Genomic DNA, 17910 nt, shown 5'->3' with positions numbered 1-17910 from the left:
TGCCTGAGTCAAAAACATCACTCAACCGTTTTCTTTTTTTAAAATCCCTTTTCTTCTTTCCCTCTAAAGGCAAACTTGAAGTTTCCTGTGACAACCTGCAGCATACTACAGTACCTTTAACACAGCCTGCTATATACATAGAAAATAAGGACCCAATTCCTGAAGAACAGGTAAAAAAAAAAAAGGACTCTTTAAAATAATAATTTGGGCTTGTTTGCTGTATCCATTCCTTTTTCAGTTGCTTGTACAATGACCTTCTTGTCCTGCCAAGACAGATCAAGTGCTATTTCAAAACTGGAATTAGAGAAAAAAATTATGTATATTCCTTTTGCAGTCCCATGGGGAGGTATTCCCCATCCTGGAAAAAAGAGCACTAGCATTCACTTCTTCTCAAATATATCATTAGAAACAAGTGACAAAAGGAGGGCAGCCACACAAGTCAGAGGAATTCAGTAAAAACCGTGTAGTGCTGAAAGGCAATATATAAAATACTTGCATATTGTTTGATGAACTGACACAGCTGCAAAAGTGATGAGCTCCAGAAGAAACCAGCCTGTCTTCAGTTTGAGTAATCTCTGCATTTTTGGATACCTGAACCAGACTGTGACAATGAACAGTTTTGAGTTTTTTGGGGAACTTGTGTGTGATGATTGGGCTGTCCTAAAGAGAGACTGGCCTCCTCCATCCCAGAACTGAGTGGCAGATGCATTCAGAAAGCAGATTGAACACCCGTGCTCTGCTGTGTCCCTCCCTCGCCTTCTCCCAAGCCTACCCCCTGAGTATTCTCTCTATTTTTTTTCCATATCAAAGAGCTGGGACTAATGACTTTACTGGCTGTCTGTTATAACATGAATGGAGCTCTGTTTTTTCATCCTTGTAAGCCAATATAGTTAAAATTGGAGGTTGAGTTTGCTATTCTCAACATCCTCTTAATAAGGATTTACATGAGTTAAATAATTAGTAAGATGCCCGACTGAGGAAGAATTGCTTAAGATGTAAATTTAAAAAAAAAAAAAAGAAACCCACATTGGCCTTGCTTATTTCCACCTGTAATTATGGGGAAATGGACTCCCATTTTCAAGATGTATCACTTGATCATACTTGTGTATGAAAGCAAATCTTAGGTGACTCTGGTATTGTTAACTTGCAGTGAGTGGACTTGCTCTAAAATTATACAAATATAACTGAGAGCAGCGTCGGGTCCACTGGTCTGCTCAAACAGGGCCCCATCCTGTTACTGTGGTTGGCTTGTGTTGAGATCACTTGATCGTGCACCAGATTGTAGGACAGGGCCTACACTGACAGTGAAGATCAAATTTTTCTTTCTTTCTTTCTTTCTTTAGGAATTGGAAGCATATGTTGATTATTCAGATACGGAGAACGAATACAAAAGGGAAGATTTTTACTGCTTTTCCCAGGAAGAAAGAGAGAGACAAGAACGAGAGAGACAGGAATCTAAGAGGGTGTTACAAGAATTGAAATCTGTACTGGGATTTAAAGCTTCAGAAATAGAAAGACAGAAATGGAAACAGCTGCTATTCAGTGACCATGGTAAGCACTGCTTTTGAAAATCAGTTCCTTTTTAAGAAAGGGTAGGTGTCTGTCTGCCATCAGCTTCTGGCTATGTTAGAATTTGGACAGTGCCGAGCTATAGTAGTTTCTTTGATAGAGCTGTGTGGCCTCAGTTTGGTATTCTCTTTATATTATTTGTTGCAATCATTTTACTATATACTGGGAAGAATTCAGAGAAATGGGAATTTGGCTCTAAACAAAATATCGAGCTAAAGTATTAAACACACAAAAATAGTAAGACAGCATAAAGAGAACTGTCAGGCTATAAATGATGCAAACTGAACTAACATTCTTTCATGGCTTTCCAGTAAATATGAATTTTAATCAGGGTACATAAACAAATTACTTTTCAGAATTTAAAGAAACCGTCAGAAATTATCCCAGACTTACAAAAATATATAGGTTGAAGTGAAGAGCTTAGACTTCAAAATATTTAAGGCTCATGAAAGAGTAAGACTGGCTTTTGTTTCTATGAGAGAGAGAGAACACAGAATATATTTTCAATTGAAAATAAAAACTGTAACAAGAAGTTCTTCCAAACAAGCCTTTACTAACTCTGAGGACTGCTGGGTAACTCCATCCACTTGCACTTGAAGGCAGGAATATGAACACTTTTCTTGCCTCAACACGACAGTCTGTCTCTGTTCCAGCAGTAAGACTGAATACAACTTAATTCCTTTCACTGATTGAGCTGACTGATTTATTATCTTTAAAACTGGCACTAGTTTGTCTTTCCCTTTTTCCCATCTTCAATCCTTCCTCTTTAAAGATAGGTTAGGAAAAGCCCTCTAAAAATTTCGTTCTCTATGTTGTGAAAAACAACCCTGAAGTCTGGCAAAATATCTGAGGATTCTGCCTCTGCTAGTGTACTAGAAAAAAAGACCATGAATTGCATCGTTCTGTAGTTCAGTGGGAACACAGAGTAACAGACCATACCTATTTATGAGACCGTTTCTTTTGACATCAAATGCACAAAAATCTCTCTTCTTCACAACTTTGTTCTTTATGTCCATTTAGCTACAACTATGGTCAAAGAAATCACTTGGCCGTTGGTTTTGACTCCTAGTTGAGTTAAAAAAAACTAAGGTATGAGATTGCATCAGAGCCTGCTCAAGAGTGGGAATTCCGTATTGTACTTCTGGCGCTAGATGTGACAAGCACACAACTCTTCACATAAATATCTTCAAGTCTTCCTTTCCTCCCTGTCGAAGGGAGGAAGAAGGAATCCTACCTCTAATTCGAGTCTTGACAGATCCAGTGATTGCTGCAGAAAGAGTCCTTATCAGGAGAGCTTGCATAGGGTATGTCCTTATCTTGGTTAGCACCTGATGCCGGTCTGTATCAGTATCCTCGGGCCATTTGCTGCTGCAGCCGGAGAGAGGCAACTGACTGTCATCTTCAGTACCTGTTCACCTGAAAGCCTTTGTGGCCCTTTTCATTTTCATTTTCATTTTCCTTTTCCCTTTCCTCTCCATTTCTCCTTTCCTTCCCTATATAGACATTACCTTGGTTTAGGATTACAGATTCAATGGTGGGGAGGGAGGAAAGTGTGATTTCCTCCAGCTGCCTAAGACTAATCATTGATTACTTCCATCCTGTACAAAACTGGAAAACATGAGGGCAGTTCATGAAATAATATTGTCTCCTTTTGGCTCAGAGACTGTGTCTAATCTGAAAGACTGATATGGATGGCAGACAGAACATCTTCTACTGTTTTTTAAGGAATTTCTACATTTTTTCTTAAAAAAACCCCCACAAGTCAGCTAAATATGACATAACGGACCCCAGCATATTACCGCTGCAGACTTTAATTGATTCATACACGAGTCATTCCTTAAAGAAACTTCCTGTGAGCTGTGCTTCCCACATTTGTGGCTTGCTTTATCTTGAGGATTTAAACCCAGAAATGTTCATATTCTTGTCTCCATTGGCCCAAGCCAATGGACAGCCGTGATATCACACATTTCCATAGCCTTCTTAAATCTTGATTTTACAGGACAATAGTATTCCAGAAATCTCGTGTTCTCCTAACTTGTGGTTGTTATGAACAAAGATCCTGAAACATTCAAAGGCTTTAATCTGTTAGTGAAGGCACCCAGCAAGCCATTCTGATTTGTTAGGGTCTTTGGTTTGTTGAAGGAAGGGCTGGTGAGGGTTTCCACGTCAAAGAGGGAACCAAACAAATCAATATGTTCAAAGAATGAAGCATGAAGTCAACTGGAGATGAGAGGTTGGATTCCTGAAGGAAAACATCATCTTAGCAGAGCACCAGGCTAAAGCACATTTGCCCAGGGCCAGCACTGTGGTAATACTGCCTACAGTCTGGGCATGGGTAATGTATGGGAGTGTAGGGGAGCTTCTGGTTTGGGTCCTTTGGCACCGTGTTGAGCGAGTCAGTGAGGTCTCTGAAGTCGTTACTGGCTTCATTTTCATTTGTCAGACATTTGTCAAACAACTTTCTTCTGGTGCAAAGTCACTTGTAGCCTTTCCCTGACCCTCTCCCCCCTGAAAAGTTCATTCTGTCAGTGGTTGCGTTGTACCCAGCTGTTTCCCCTGCTCCCACCTTGTCCATACAACAGTTCTCCTACAGCTGTTTCTCAGATTTGGAAAGCTACACTCTGAGAATTGAGGAGTTCCACCTTGCATATTACCTAATCAACTCAGTGAATTGGCCAGCTACCAATCTGAAGTATCTATTCGTTTGAGAAGTTTTGGCTTTGGAAGTTTTCTTGGAAGGAAGCAGGCAAGAAGTTTGTTCCCAAATGATAAGATTACTCTGCATATTCCTGCCTCTTCGAGCAAATGGGCAGAAATAAGCAGCAGCATGTTTTTTACAAGATGGGGAAAGAACTACTCCGTTAAGAACTGAGATGAATCTGGTGCAGTGCTCCTTTGGTATGTAAGGTTTTAAAACAAACAATATAATACAAATTTGAAGCCACAGTCTCTCAGTATGCTAATGATGATAATTATCAATGTAACAACCATAATGATGCGCCTGCCTTGAGCTAGCTAATCTAAGTATTACTGAAATAGGATGCGATGGAAAAACCCTAATATGGTACTTTTTGTTTCCCGTGAAAAGTTTATGTATTTCCCAGAGTTATTTTCATCTCTGCTTACAGGGATAAAGTCAGAATGGAATTAGAAAGGGAAATGCTACTTGGGAATCTGCTGTTGCCGCTCTCATTTATGTTCGTGCTGCTACTGTAATGGAGCTACTGCAGTTTAGGGAATCTCTTACTTGGAAATGGACATTATATCGTTTTCTTAAAAAGAAAGACGTCTGTTCTTCAAGAAGTGATTGTACCGAGTTATACTAACCCTTAACACTGGGAGGAGACACTTCCTGGCAAGCATCCCGTTGCTGGCAATGGGACTCGCTGCTGCTACTAACTTCAAGAGAGGCTAAATTAAACCAGACTTTATTTGTGAGGACACCTTACCTGCCTGTACGAATATGTGTTGTATTTCTATGTTGTGGTGTATGAGATCAGATACTGCCTATAAAGACTTTTTCCTGTACCAGCTGTCTTTATCGGATTAGGTAAACTGTTGTTTAAAATGAAGACAGTTCAAATCTGTATACAGTGCAGTAGTTTTACTTGTTTTTTACTTTTAACACTGAATGCATCATCTGTGTTTGATGCCAGTTCTAAACATCATCTATTTCGTGTTGTCTCTTTACTTCAAAGATTTGAAGGAGTAGTTACAACAAGTAGCTATCACATTTCACTTCAGCTTTGTCATTAGAAAACACTGGTTTATTTTAAGTTTTGTTTGATTGTGGTTTTTGTTTCTGTTGTTTTGGTTTTGTTTTTTTTAAAGCCATTTTGACCCTTACACCCTTGCATCTTTTCAGACACAAATAAATTATTTATATATAGCAGCTTGCTTTTAGTTGTCATTTAATTTTTTTTCCCCCTTTTTAAGCTGCAGTGAAACCCTTGTCTCCTGTAGAGCCGCTGAAGCTACTAAATAATTTGGAATCACATACGAATTCAGATACAGAAAAGCAGGACTGCAGCCAAAGTTGTGATAAACCTGAAGAAAAAGACTCTAATCCAGAAGTGAATGCTACTGATAAAAGCAGGACAGAATATTTGCATGAAGATCCTGAGATGGAGAAAAAGAAAGACAATACTACTGCTGAAGGTGTTCCTACAGGGGCCAGAGAAAGAATGTGTTATCAGCATGAAAGGGAAGTTGAAGAACTCAAGCCGAGCGATACGGATGGAGTGGAGGTTTCACAGTCTCCCTCTAAGGATGCGTTACATTCAAAAATCAAGCAGAGGCTGGCCCAGCTCCACATATCAACAGATTTAAACTTCGCATCTGGTCTGGCTGCACAAGTTGCTGCCAGGTCTTTTGCTTTTACTACAATGCAAGAAGAGACTTTTGGAGATGAGGAAGAGGAACAGGAAGAGAAGACACAGGAGTGTAAAGACCTTGAGAAGAATTGTGAAAATGAAGACAGAGGCTCTGAAAGTGAAGGAAAAGTATAAGTCTGAGCTGAACTTTGTTAAACTAATAGCGGGCAATTTGATGCGAAAAAACTGGGGGGTTGAAGATGGAAATACTGGAGGGAAAAGGAGGAGACCTAAATCTAACACATCTTGTTCCCTAAGTCTGATACACTAAATAGGACTTCTAAGTACACTGAAAAATTGCAGGTAAGAGAAGTTTAGGCTGCATCCAAGAAATAGTTGGCTGTTGCCTTTTTAAGATCCTAGTGGTGGGTTTTGGAATTTACCTTTGTGTTTTCTGTTTTATTTATTTATATGATAATGTATTGTGGGGTTTTTTGGTTTGTTTTTCTAAAAAGAAGGAAAAACAACATCTTGAATTACAACAGACTCTGTTTTGTTGGGTTTTTTTTCTCTCTGATTCTGTTGTTGTGGTATCAATGTTTGTTCCAACAAAAAAGCCAGAACATTTCTTTTGGAAGAACCTGAACTGTTCTCTGTGATCTTCCCCCACCACTTTGGTTTCACTTCTGGTGTGTGCAGTGCGTTGGCAAAGCCACCGTAGGCATTTGTGATTCCGTGGCTAGTGACGTGGCTCCCAACTAAAATGTAGAATTTTAAATAAAAACTTGAAAGAACTAGTATTCAATGTGTCCTGGAGTATGAGGCTGAAATAGTATGAAGTTAGTCATGCTTCATATTAAGGTTTATTTAGAATTTTATGAAGGGTTAATAAATGATTTCTAGATGTTGTAATTCATGTTAGAGGAATGTGTAGTATATGTTAGGGAGGGTTATGAGCACATCAGTAGAAAGTACTATAGACAGCTAGAAGCTATCTGTTGGATTGATAATAGATAAGAAGTAAATACCTGTTTATTAAAACAGCTATTAATTATTTGTTAACCTTTTGTAAACCGAACCTTAATATAATTGTTTGATTTAATGATTGTACATTTTTGTTTATGTCCTGAAGTAATTTTCTTAAAGCAAAACTGTCTGAGTGTTTAACAACGTTTGCTTTTCCCTAATGTTCTTTCATTATTCCTTAGATCACAACTATAACCTGTGCGTTTAAGAATCCATGGAGAGAACATAATTTGTGTGTTTTCTAAAGTGTATTTTGTAACTTAGTTGACGGTGAAGTCTGGATGTTTGGTATGAGATTATGCAGCTCGGTTTTTTCTCTGTGGCAGTGTTACGAGGAGCAGCAACCTGATGCTCACCCCCCAGAGGAGCTGGTTAATGGTTTCACTGCCTTCTCTTCCTTTTGCCCTCTGGCACCAAATGAAGCAAAGGTCTCACGTCTCTCATGGTGAGAGAGCTGCCCCTTTCTATGGAATACTCTACTCCGACCTGGATACGTTTCCAGTCACAAAACACCTCATCAGTTACTTAGAGTATTTACTGTCTCTTGCTGATTCTATGGAATAAAGGGGTTTTAGATGGAAGTGGTTTGAAGCAGGATCTTTCCTAGGATGCTGTCGTGGGGAGTGGGGAAGCTGGTGAAGGGCAGCAGGTTAGGGTGGAACTCTTCACCATATGGCAGAAAACAAGTGCTTTCTTTCAACCTCTCTCTCTTCTATGAGTGATTTCGTATGAACACTGTTAAATATGTGGATTTTTTTACAAACCCTAGGAGGTAAATATCAACTGATCGAGAAGGGAGTATGTGACTTACACTACTCTTTCACAATATAATGCCTGTCTTCTCCGTCACACACAGATTTGGGGAAGAGAATGTTTTGCCATTCTTCATTAACCAGTAACACTGTGTTCTGTGCCCTTAATTTTGTGTAAGTGACTGGAAGCTGAATGAATTATGTCCTGGGGAACTTGTAAAAGAAAAAAATAGATGCTCCTCATAGTGTATTCAGAAGCAAAGTCTCCTCTTAGTGGTATATTCCTCTGTAATCTGTAAAGGTTAGACTAAATTGATGAAACGTTGTTTTAAATACTCTGTGGTAAGCAATTTTTTTTTAAATCAAGTCTAGAACAACTGCTTTGGATAAATCATGTTTGAAGCATTGTCCATGCTTCTGAAAAAGAAGTCTTCCTCATCCTTGACTTGAGATCTTTGAGTTCACAAAGTGCCCAGATATTTTTTGTTCCTACCTAATTGTTCTGATTGCCTAAATGTATGTTCCATTCATATTTTTCCATGACCTAATCCACCAGCATCTCGTGATCTGATGTTGTGTATCCTAGAGCTGATACTCCTGAACTTTTCCCACGGGATCCAAATCTTATTTACAATGTGTATAGCTACGATACCAACTTGGAAAAATGATCAGATTTAGGATGTGAATGATCACTGTCCTCACAGTTTTGGATAAAGTCAGTAGTAGCATAAGTGTTTTGCATTGCTACTAAAATAGGTTTCAGATCTCACTTTTATAAAAGTTGGTAGCTCTTTATTCCTTTGCTGCAGCACTTAGTAAAAGACCTGGAGAACCGACTTTGGCAGCTCACTTGGGACCTCGTTTTGTCATATGCTGGTCTTGGTGATGAAACTGGCCTAAGAAGTTCCATCTATCGTTAGTTGTTCATTTTCACCCATCAGCTGGGTCAACACAGGTCTTTGTGGCCATGTTGTAAACCAGCTCGCTGAGTTCATTTTGGTCAAAAATCCACCCTTTTTAGGGGTTATTTTTCACCGTTCTTATTGCAGTGAAGCAGTTCACAGCATTTACCTCCAACCAGCTGTGTCAGCACATACTGTGCTGCTGGCAGGAGACTCCGGATTGTTCACGTTTACATTATTGGCAAAGATGGGGTAGTGTGAAATTACAGGCTTGACGTTAGACATGGGTATGATCAAAGGATGACTTTTTGGAGCAAGTTCTGATCCTCCTTTGAACAAATAGGTTTTCTACAAGCAATTTAACTGATTTCCATGGTCTTGCTCAATGCAGCCTTAGAAGCTGCACATATGAACACCTGGGCTCACTTGCTTTCTCTGCCTCTCAACACATCCGTATATATCAGCCATCAGGTCATTTATTTTGATTTATTTAATATTCTCCTGCAGAAAACTGTGGCTAACAGTGTACAGCACACAAAGCATGGCTTCTCTCGATTTGATAACCAGGTTCCAGCTACATATATTATGTCTCTTGTAATCCAGATTTCCTCATAATTATGTCATTTGACAGGACTGTGCATACATGCTGTAGATTGCTTCAAGAACCTGACAGATTTCTTGGCAATCACAATTTATTGTTGCTTTTAAAATAATATATGTCACCACACTGAAGTGTGCATTAGTGCTAAGGAGTTGTGTTAATATATTGAGCTTGTTGAGGTCTGAATGCTGCCCTGTGTTCTTTGGCTCATTACCCTAGATAGGGATTTTTGTGAAAACAGAATATTTACCTCCTAGAACTCTGAAACTTTTTGAAACATGTTAATCAGGAAATCCACACTAAATAATGGGTTATGCCAAAGGATAGCAGCAGCCAAAGTTCTTTATGAAGAGCAGGGCCAACGAGAAATGCATCTTCCCTATTCCATTTCCAATTAGCAGCTCTGTGAAGTTGTAAAGAAGCAAGTAATTATACAGGGTTAAATAATTTCTTATCCTCCTGACTTACCTGGACAGCACTCCAAGGGTGATATTTCCTTCTTAGGTTGGACTGCAATCTAACACTACATGTTTTATGTCACCTTTACAGCTAAAGATGTACGTAAAGGCTTAAATGTAGACAAAGATCTATGATATAAAGATTACTTGTCTCTTTGTTGAAGTGTCCTTCATGACAAATGAAACAGTGCTGTAATGGAAGCATATTTTGAGAATTACAGATAAAGGAGGGTCGTTCAAATGGTGTCAAATGTGCCTGCATCAACTATACGCAAGATCCACAAACGTGAAAGTTTCTGCTATCAGTTGCAGTGATGAGGTAGTTTTACTCCTGACAGAGGATTGCTGGGCAACACTGAATTGTGCACTTCTTTATCCAAATACTTGATGAAATCTGGCAGAGTAGCCAGTTTTACTGAGGTTTCAGACTTTGTCCTGAGCACGTTTATGTGTTCGTGACCTGACTGTTTACAATATTAGAAATTTTATATGCATCTGAGTGCAGAATTTGCAACCGTCTTATTATTTGCTAGTAAAAAAGCATCTAAATGGTAGACTCTGTGGAGCTGTTGGCCCGCACTGAACTTTGTAATCTTGCAGTCTGTCTTTTTTTTTTAAACAGAAACAAGGGGTCAAGCATACTGAATTGCCCTTATTCTTTAAAGTATTTAGGTGAAGGGCTGATGTTGCTCTGCAAGTGGCTTGTTCCCAGGGCTAACTACTCTTTAGAAGTCACTGGTTTTCATAGTGTCTCATTTGAAAAACGGCAGAGGGTGAGAAAGGCACCTGGTCGGTGTAAAGAGTTGAGCTACTCGGGGATCTTGTCTGTGACAGGGACTAATAGCAGTTGCTGAGGGAAGAGTGTGAGAAAGGGAGATCATGTACTGATGTTCCCCCAGACTGCTCCCCATCAATTTGTGGCTCAGGGACTTCTTGAGCCACTGGTGGGGGTTGTCAGCTTAACAGGTCCTGATGGAATCCTCTTCCATAAATTTGTTCAGTTTCATGTTTGGTCAATTATTACTGGTCCCAATGCCAGTATGTGCTCATCTTTATTCCAGTCTTTTATCAACAAGAAGATTTGTCGATAACATTTTTAAATTTTCGTATTTAAACTGAGCAAGCCCACTTCTCTCAGTCCTTTTCCAGAGGATTTGGTTGCTTTCTTTAGAAATCTGTCCAGTTTTTGAAGTATCGTGACCAAAGTGCAGTGCAGTACTGCAGACATAACCTCAGCAGCGCTGAGCATGGAGTAATAATCACCTCCCATAAAACACTGAACATTTCAAATATGTTTGAGTCCATATAGGAAAAAAATCTTTTCAGATCTTTTACCCCTAGCTATTTGGATGACAAATGAAAATATTTGGTCTAATGGAGGAGAAATATTTATTCACTGTCAGCAGGATTTGGCTGGACAATGTTTTTCTTTGCTAACAAAACAAAAAGTTGTTAAATCAAAATGATCTTCCAACAGCTGCCACCTGGTCTAACACAAACTAAAGACGCCAAACAACACTTGTTTAAATTTCATCTTGATTTTTCAGAGCTGTTCTGATCTCTGAATAAGCATGTGTCACAAAATTTATTATCACACAAGAATATGGATATATGGATATCTGAGGTCGAACTGAAAGCTTCTGTGGCTAATTTTTAAAATGCTTGGAGGTGTGCTTAATCTATCTGCTCATTATAATTAATTCCCCCATATAGATGTTTTTATTTTACCACCTTGAATTTTAGATGCCAAAAAATACACTGTGATTTATTTGACTTGGAAATGTGTGCAGTAATCAGATAAGAGGTAATGGTTCCGTAACTGTGATAACAAGGCACAGTCATACGTAGGGGTAGAATCTACGTACCATGAACTTTGCTTTGTAGATGGATACAGCAATATATTGTAGTTTGAGCTACAGATCAGTATGTAACGGCTCTTGATATTCTGCCTCACCTGTCACGCTGCCACCTCCAAGATTTTGGCAAGTTTGTTTGAATAAAATTTGACCCGACAACTTGAATACTCCGTTAGCCCATGTTACACCTTCTGACTTGAACACAGGATTCTGAAGAACAGACTATCATTTAGTAGATGAGGAAAAAGGCTTGAATAGGACCAAAACTGGAATACTTTCACACAATCAGCATGTTTTTGACCTTCATACCTTCTCAGCTTTAAATGTTAAAGGCCTCACGGACAGTCTGCTGTAGGGGATGCAATTCTACAGCAGCTTAAACCAGCGCAGGTCCAGGCTGCCGTGGCCCTGCCGTGGCCGTGCAATCTCAGCCCCTCCTTCAGGCTGCCTTTGGTAGCCACTAGTGATTTAGGACATGGATCTGGCTGAAAATGCATCACGGCTTTAACTTTCAGCTGCCTCCCTCAACTAATTCATCGTGTGGCTGAAAGGGCATTGGTAGCATCTCAGGGGAGCAGGAGGGAACACGTGCCCGGGCGATGGGGAGGAATGCCAGAGCTCCAATTGAAATCAGTTTGACTTAATGTTTACATGCTGTGAGTTGAGACCATTAGTGTCTGTACTGAAGTGAGATAAGCAACACATGGAGTTGAGTTTCCTTCGTCTCCGTATTTTCTGTTGATTGAGGATGATGCCACTCATGATTTTCCTCACTCATTTTGACTCCACTTTTTTTGTTCTTCAGGCCCAGGCTGCCCAAGACCTGTTGTGTCTTATTTCACAGTCTCTCTAAAAACTGTTTATTATACTGCCAGTAAAACTGAAATTATCATACATTTTTTTTTCTGCTTACTATTTTCACCTTTCTGGTTCCTCTGACGCCCATGGTCCTCTCCCTTTACCACCGCTCTTAAGAGGTTCAGATTTTAAAATAATACAAAAATTATTTTTGTGTGTGTTTGTAACACAGCTTTATTCTTCTGCATCATCAACATTGGAATGACTAGATCTAGAAATGTATGCTGATTTCCCTCTTGATTTGAGAACTGAAACAGAAGGTGGACACAGTACGTACTATGAGTACTACAGTCAAAACAGAACCGATAATGTATAGCAGCTCAAATGTATACCACACTCGTGGTGTATGTTGGCTTTTATAAGTAATTCTGGCTTACTGAAAAACCCCAGTTGTGTTTTAGAAATAACTGCTGTTCTAGTACAAGGTCTCAAAGTAAGTGTCATTAGTTGGCTTGATTTGTGCTCTAATCTTAATATTCAAAGATTGCTTCCTGACCTTCTCCAGCTGCATGGATGAGAGCTGAAAATAATCTCCAATTTCCAAATAGAAAGTGACCAATGCTTTCCGTTACTTTGTGCTATTAAAAAGAGGTCCATTCCTAAATAAACAAAAAGAGAAAAGTCAGTGTTTAATATCTTCAGTAGTCATGACTAATAGAGAATCATGCATTTGATCTCAGTGGAAGCACCATAAATGAGGACTGTTGATAATGTTTGATTTCTGTGTTTCTAAAATAATAATAACAATGGGCTTTAAATGTACTATGGGATAAAAGCCAGAAACCTGTGAATCGTCCTGCAGATCTTTTATCCAAAGCCACAGCTGGTTGAATTTAAACAAGTTCACGTTGACTGTTCCTGCACTGCTCAGTATGACACTGTACTCAAGGTTTTTAATGTCCTAACGTGAGTGTTCACAGACAACCCACATGCACCTGTGTGCTCAAGCTCTGCAAAGCTTGTGGAGATCAGGGAACAGTGCTGAGTGAAACCTGCACGTGAGTGGGATGCTCCACATGCATTTTGGGTTTATTGTCTCTGTTTTGGTGTGTTGCAGCATCCATGCCATGTGCGATCCCACTCATTATCTTTTTCCTTCTCAGCTTTCCTCTTCACAGACTACACAAACCAATTGTGGAGGGATTTTTTTGTTCACTTCTCACCTAGGTTACTAACCTATAATGCACCAGGTAATATATTTCCAATAGAAGCTTAGACGTCAATGGCCACACTGCAAAAGGCGGAGCCTGGGCACACAGATGCTGGAGATTCTCTTCTGGTTTGCCCATTTCTGGGAAGGGTTGTTCTGGGGTGATTGACTCTGGGGGTGCTGACTAAGGCTCCATGACTCTGCAGGAATCTTTTAAAGCTCCAGTTTCTGCCAGGCCCCTTCTTTCCTCTGGTGGTCTCTCTCTTAGCAGTCTTCAGCTTTTCTCCAGCATTCTGCTGCCAACTCTATGGGAACTTGGGTGCTTTTTCCCTTCATTTCTGAACCTGTTGTCTAAACTTTATGAAATGGCAGGTTAGGGGGAATTCACACCAAGGTGCTGCTGTGCATTCCTGGTCATAAACTCATAAACAGGAGGATACTTAGGGCTGGTAACTTGTCTGTCCTGACTTTCCTTCCAGAGCACTTTGACCTACATTTCAACCTGGCCCTCCTATTCTTTCCTGGACTTCAGAACATTGACTTCCAGAAATCTCTCTCCTTATTGATCAGAAGATGGTAGTGTCTCCCCAGCAAGACCGATCCTTCAACACACGTTCCTCGTTACGTGAGCTTTACTTGTTCTTTCCAACAGAAGGATGGCAGAATTATGGCTGAGTCTGCATTCCCCTAAACAAGCTTGCTTGTTCCTGCAGGAGAGGTTGGAGACGTGCACTCCTGCTGCTGTGCCATTGTGCTTTGGCTCCACAGCTGCCTGGCCTTGAATCACAGAATCACAGAATGTTAGGGATTGGAAGGGACCTCGAAAGATCATCTAGTCCAATCCCCCCGCCGGAGCAGGAACACCCAGATGAGGTTACACAGGAAGGCGTCCAGGCGGGTTTTGAATGTCTCCAGAGAAGGAGACTCCACAACCTCCCTGGGCAGCCTGTTCCAGTGCTCTGGCACCCTCACTGAGAAGAAGTTTCTTCTCATATTTAAGTGGAGCGTCTTGTGTTCCACTTAGCTCTGGAAGCTCTGGGTTCTAGCAGTTGTGCTTAAACCTTTCCCACTGTCAAAGAGCACGTGTTTTCAGAACACATTTACTACTCAATCTCCCCCAAATTGAACCATTTTGAATTTTTCTTGAGCAGCATTGCTGGATTGTTTCCTAATTTGAGGGGTTTGTGTGAGTTTTATACATATATATATGGATATACATATATGTATATATACATATATACACACAAACACACACTTCATATTGTACATGTGTATTGCCAGGCATCACGTTGAAAGGCTTGTCTAGCAAAGAGGTGGTATTTTCCTCATATCAAACTTTCCAGTTAATTACTCAGAAGGTAAACAAAATCTTAATTCCTGCTATAGTATCTAATGGCAAAAGAACAGAATTCTGTTCTACCAAGCAGGCTGTGTGGAGGTATTTTAAATGCACACTGATTTTACACCTTTAATTAGAAAAGCTATTTAACTTTTTTTCTCTTACCAAGGCTTGCACCAGAGCTGTTGTGAGTGCCCGTATGCCCATCTGCCCTGTCTTAAACGTGAATAAATACACGTTCCTCAGCATTTCCTGCCTGCTAAGTCTTAGTGTTTCCTAAAACAGGGCCTAAGGGCAGCACAGATTGCCAAGGAAACCACAGGGAAGGGAAAGAAAAGAAACTTGATAAGCTGCTGTTTAAATGGTTAATAAACGAGAGCTAAAATATAAGAGGAAATGTTTAAAAGAATAAGCTGCAGCAAGAGATGTCTGGCAGGGCTACAGAGGGAAATCACATGTGATACACTCTGAAGTTTGCAGGCACTGGGAAGGATCCGCAATTTCTCTTCAGTGTGGAGACAGGAAACATTCACCAGACTGGCAGTCTTCAGAGGCTCTTAAAAAAAACTGGTTTTATCTACATTTCACTTCCACAGGACGACTCGGTCCTGCTGTGCTGGTGTATCAAGCTGTATGTAAATCCATCTCCATATCTTTTCCTCTAAGCTCTGTCTGACGTCAGTCTCTTTCCTATGACTGCACTGGGAACCCGTGTGGTTTGGCTCCAGTGGGAGCCTCTTCTGCACCTGCCCTGCCGGTTGCTGGTTCTGCTTTAAACACAGGTGATGAGATCAGCCTCAGCAGGTCCTTAAAGCAGGAATGAAGCCTGGGCCTGGCTGGCTGTGTGAAGGCTCCAAGAACTAAAGTTCTGGGTTGGATGTAGGCAGGAGCAGGATGACATTCCTGGGTTCTGCCCTTTCTTTGTGGTGGAGTTTCTCACCCAAACTCTTTTGTTGCTCTTTTTCTTACTTTCCCGCTTTACCTCCTTCCTTTTCCCCATGGATATGAATGAGGACCTAAAGTCTTTTTTACATATTTGATGATGTGCATCACCAGGACTATTTAAAAAAAAAAAAACTGGATGGGTTTCCCCCGTTTCAGAAGTAGTTTTCTCAGTTGTAATGCTAATCGCTTTCAAAGTCTTTTTGGTTGCTTTCATTTCTTCAGCATCTGCAGTAAAATTCTGCCTTGTGACTGCATATATTGCCTTTTCTCCTTATCCTGTATTCCTGACAGCCGCCTAGGTGGTGTGGATGTGGCTTATCCATCCTTCAATTAGTAATGATTGGATGGAATAGGGAATGCTTTTACAGGGACACATAAAGACTGTATCAGCACTTCGTTGGACAGGAGTTTATTTATAATTCCTCTTTCATCCTGAAGATGAAATTAATTTTAAGCAATCCTGGCAATAGTTAGTTCCTGCAGTATATTTTGCTGGCTCCTTAGTACAAGCACTTTAGTAATGAACACTGGCTACTCTTGTCTAAATAAGTGGTGACTGAACAAAAGATGTTTTTCTTTGTGTCATAAACTTTCAGTTGCACCTTCCCATCATCTTTCAGACACCTGTATGCTGTGCAATCATGTGACAACTATTAGTAAAATCCCTTTTAGCATCACATAAATGGCTAGCTAGGGGGGGCTTTAGGGAGACAATAATGTGTCAGTCGAGGAGAACTAGCAGCAAGTAGATCTTTAACCTAGGAGCCAGGCTTAGGTGCTCTGCAGGTATCTTCTGCTTGTCCAGCTGTATGACTCTAAGAAACAGACTTTCTCTGTACACTTCAAAAGTGCCGAAATAGTGGCAACAGAACAGACTGGCTCCTTTTATCTGAAGCTTTGTGGCTCCCTCATAAATAATAGACTTTATTATCAGAGCAAAGGCTGTGTTCTGCTGATGTTAGGAGCTGTGGCTGGCGCACACCTCTTTCTGTAAACTTTCCCTGTATTGGTTTTAAGGTTAACAGCTACTGACCGCTCTTCTCACTTAGGTATGACTCACTCTCACCTAATTCACAACCCCAGGAAGGAAAGCTGAGAGGTGACTGGGGAAGAAGCGATATAATTTGATCTCGAAAGGCAGGAAGAAGCTTGGTGAGGCAGGAGTATTTATTCTTATGTATTGAATCTTGCTGCCTAATCAGTGCATAGTTTGTTGTGCAGTACAAAAGATCTTGCGTATTCTTTGCTATTTTCAGGTTGTTTTGTTTGTTTGTTTTCCTATGGAATACCGAACAGATCTAATGGCTGCTGTTATTATAAAAGGAGAAGCCTGTCTACCAAGAGGGGTCTGTAATGTTTTCCTTTTCTTGGAGATTTTTTGAATGCTAAATTGCCTGTGTGTATTCTTCATAATGTACCATATGCAAATATTCTTCAGGAATTGATACTACCACTTCAGACAGTCAATATTTTCTATGTAAGAACTGTACGTTTCCTATACTGCCAAGAATGTATATATATCTATGAAGACTTAAGATTGTATCTTTTTGAGCAAGCCTCTTTCTTCAACCATCTGAAACTTTCTTCCTGTTTCTCAAGTTCTCTGCTAATTTATTAGACACTTGTGTTATATTGTGTACTTTTTTGTATCAGCTGTACCGCTGTATTTCTCCTTTCTCTCATTAAAACCTGTTCTTCTCATCCTTTTACTGTGCTGCTTCATATTGGAAATACTCACACCATATCAGGTAACCTGGCCTAGTGTAATGGGTCTGGCTGAGGTGGAACCAGACCAGTCCTAAAAAGGCAGTCATTCAGACTTAGATTGTTCCACTGATGCCAACATGTGATCAGCTCTACTGTATTAAGCTTCCCTAGGGTTTTTTTGCAGCACAGTCCGTACTTTTGTAAGATAGTGAAGAAGAAACCTAGAATGCAATGCCTGTGGTATAAACAAAGGAACAAGCCACAAAAAATGTACTGAGAGATGAAGTCTGTACATCTTGTGGATGATTGTTTCTGCTGACATATTGTAAGAAACCTGTGGTCTTCCAGACTGTAGCAGGTTTTGAGGAGAGATCTGGGAGAGGAATCTAAGGGCACTTATTTTCTAGAAATGTGTCCTTCAACTTAAGTCAGTG

At 40.2% G+C, this 17910-nt stretch overlaps 1 protein-coding gene across 4 annotated transcripts in view; it reads left to right on the top strand.

Moving 5' to 3' along the window:
- Window positions 1-17470, top strand: part of VEZT (vezatin, adherens junctions transmembrane protein) — a 68608-nt gene extending 51138 nt beyond the window's left edge. For 2 of the 4 annotated variants that reach the window (XM_065627956.1, XM_065627963.1), the window contains exons 10-12: window positions 70-170; window positions 1344-1551; window positions 5506-17470. In XM_065627956.1, the coding sequence (XP_065484028.1) occupies window positions 70-170; window positions 1344-1551; window positions 5506-6077 (881 nt within the window). In that variant the 3' untranslated portion in view covers window positions 6078-17470. Of the gene's footprint in view, window positions 1-69; window positions 171-1343; window positions 1552-4697; window positions 4980-5505 lie in introns of those variants that run through there. The other 2 variants (XM_065627980.1, XM_065627972.1) reach the window with 1 other exon arrangement.
- The last annotated feature ends 440 nt before the right edge of the window (window positions 17471-17910 follow it).

Source organism: Caloenas nicobarica, chromosome 1 (assembly GCF_036013445.1).
Source record: "Caloenas nicobarica isolate bCalNic1 chromosome 1, bCalNic1.hap1, whole genome shotgun sequence".
NCBI lineage: Eukaryota > Metazoa > Chordata > Aves > Columbiformes > Columbidae > Caloenas > Caloenas nicobarica.
Note: the sequence above shows the minus strand (reverse complement) of the source record. Positions and strands in the feature narration are given on the sequence as shown.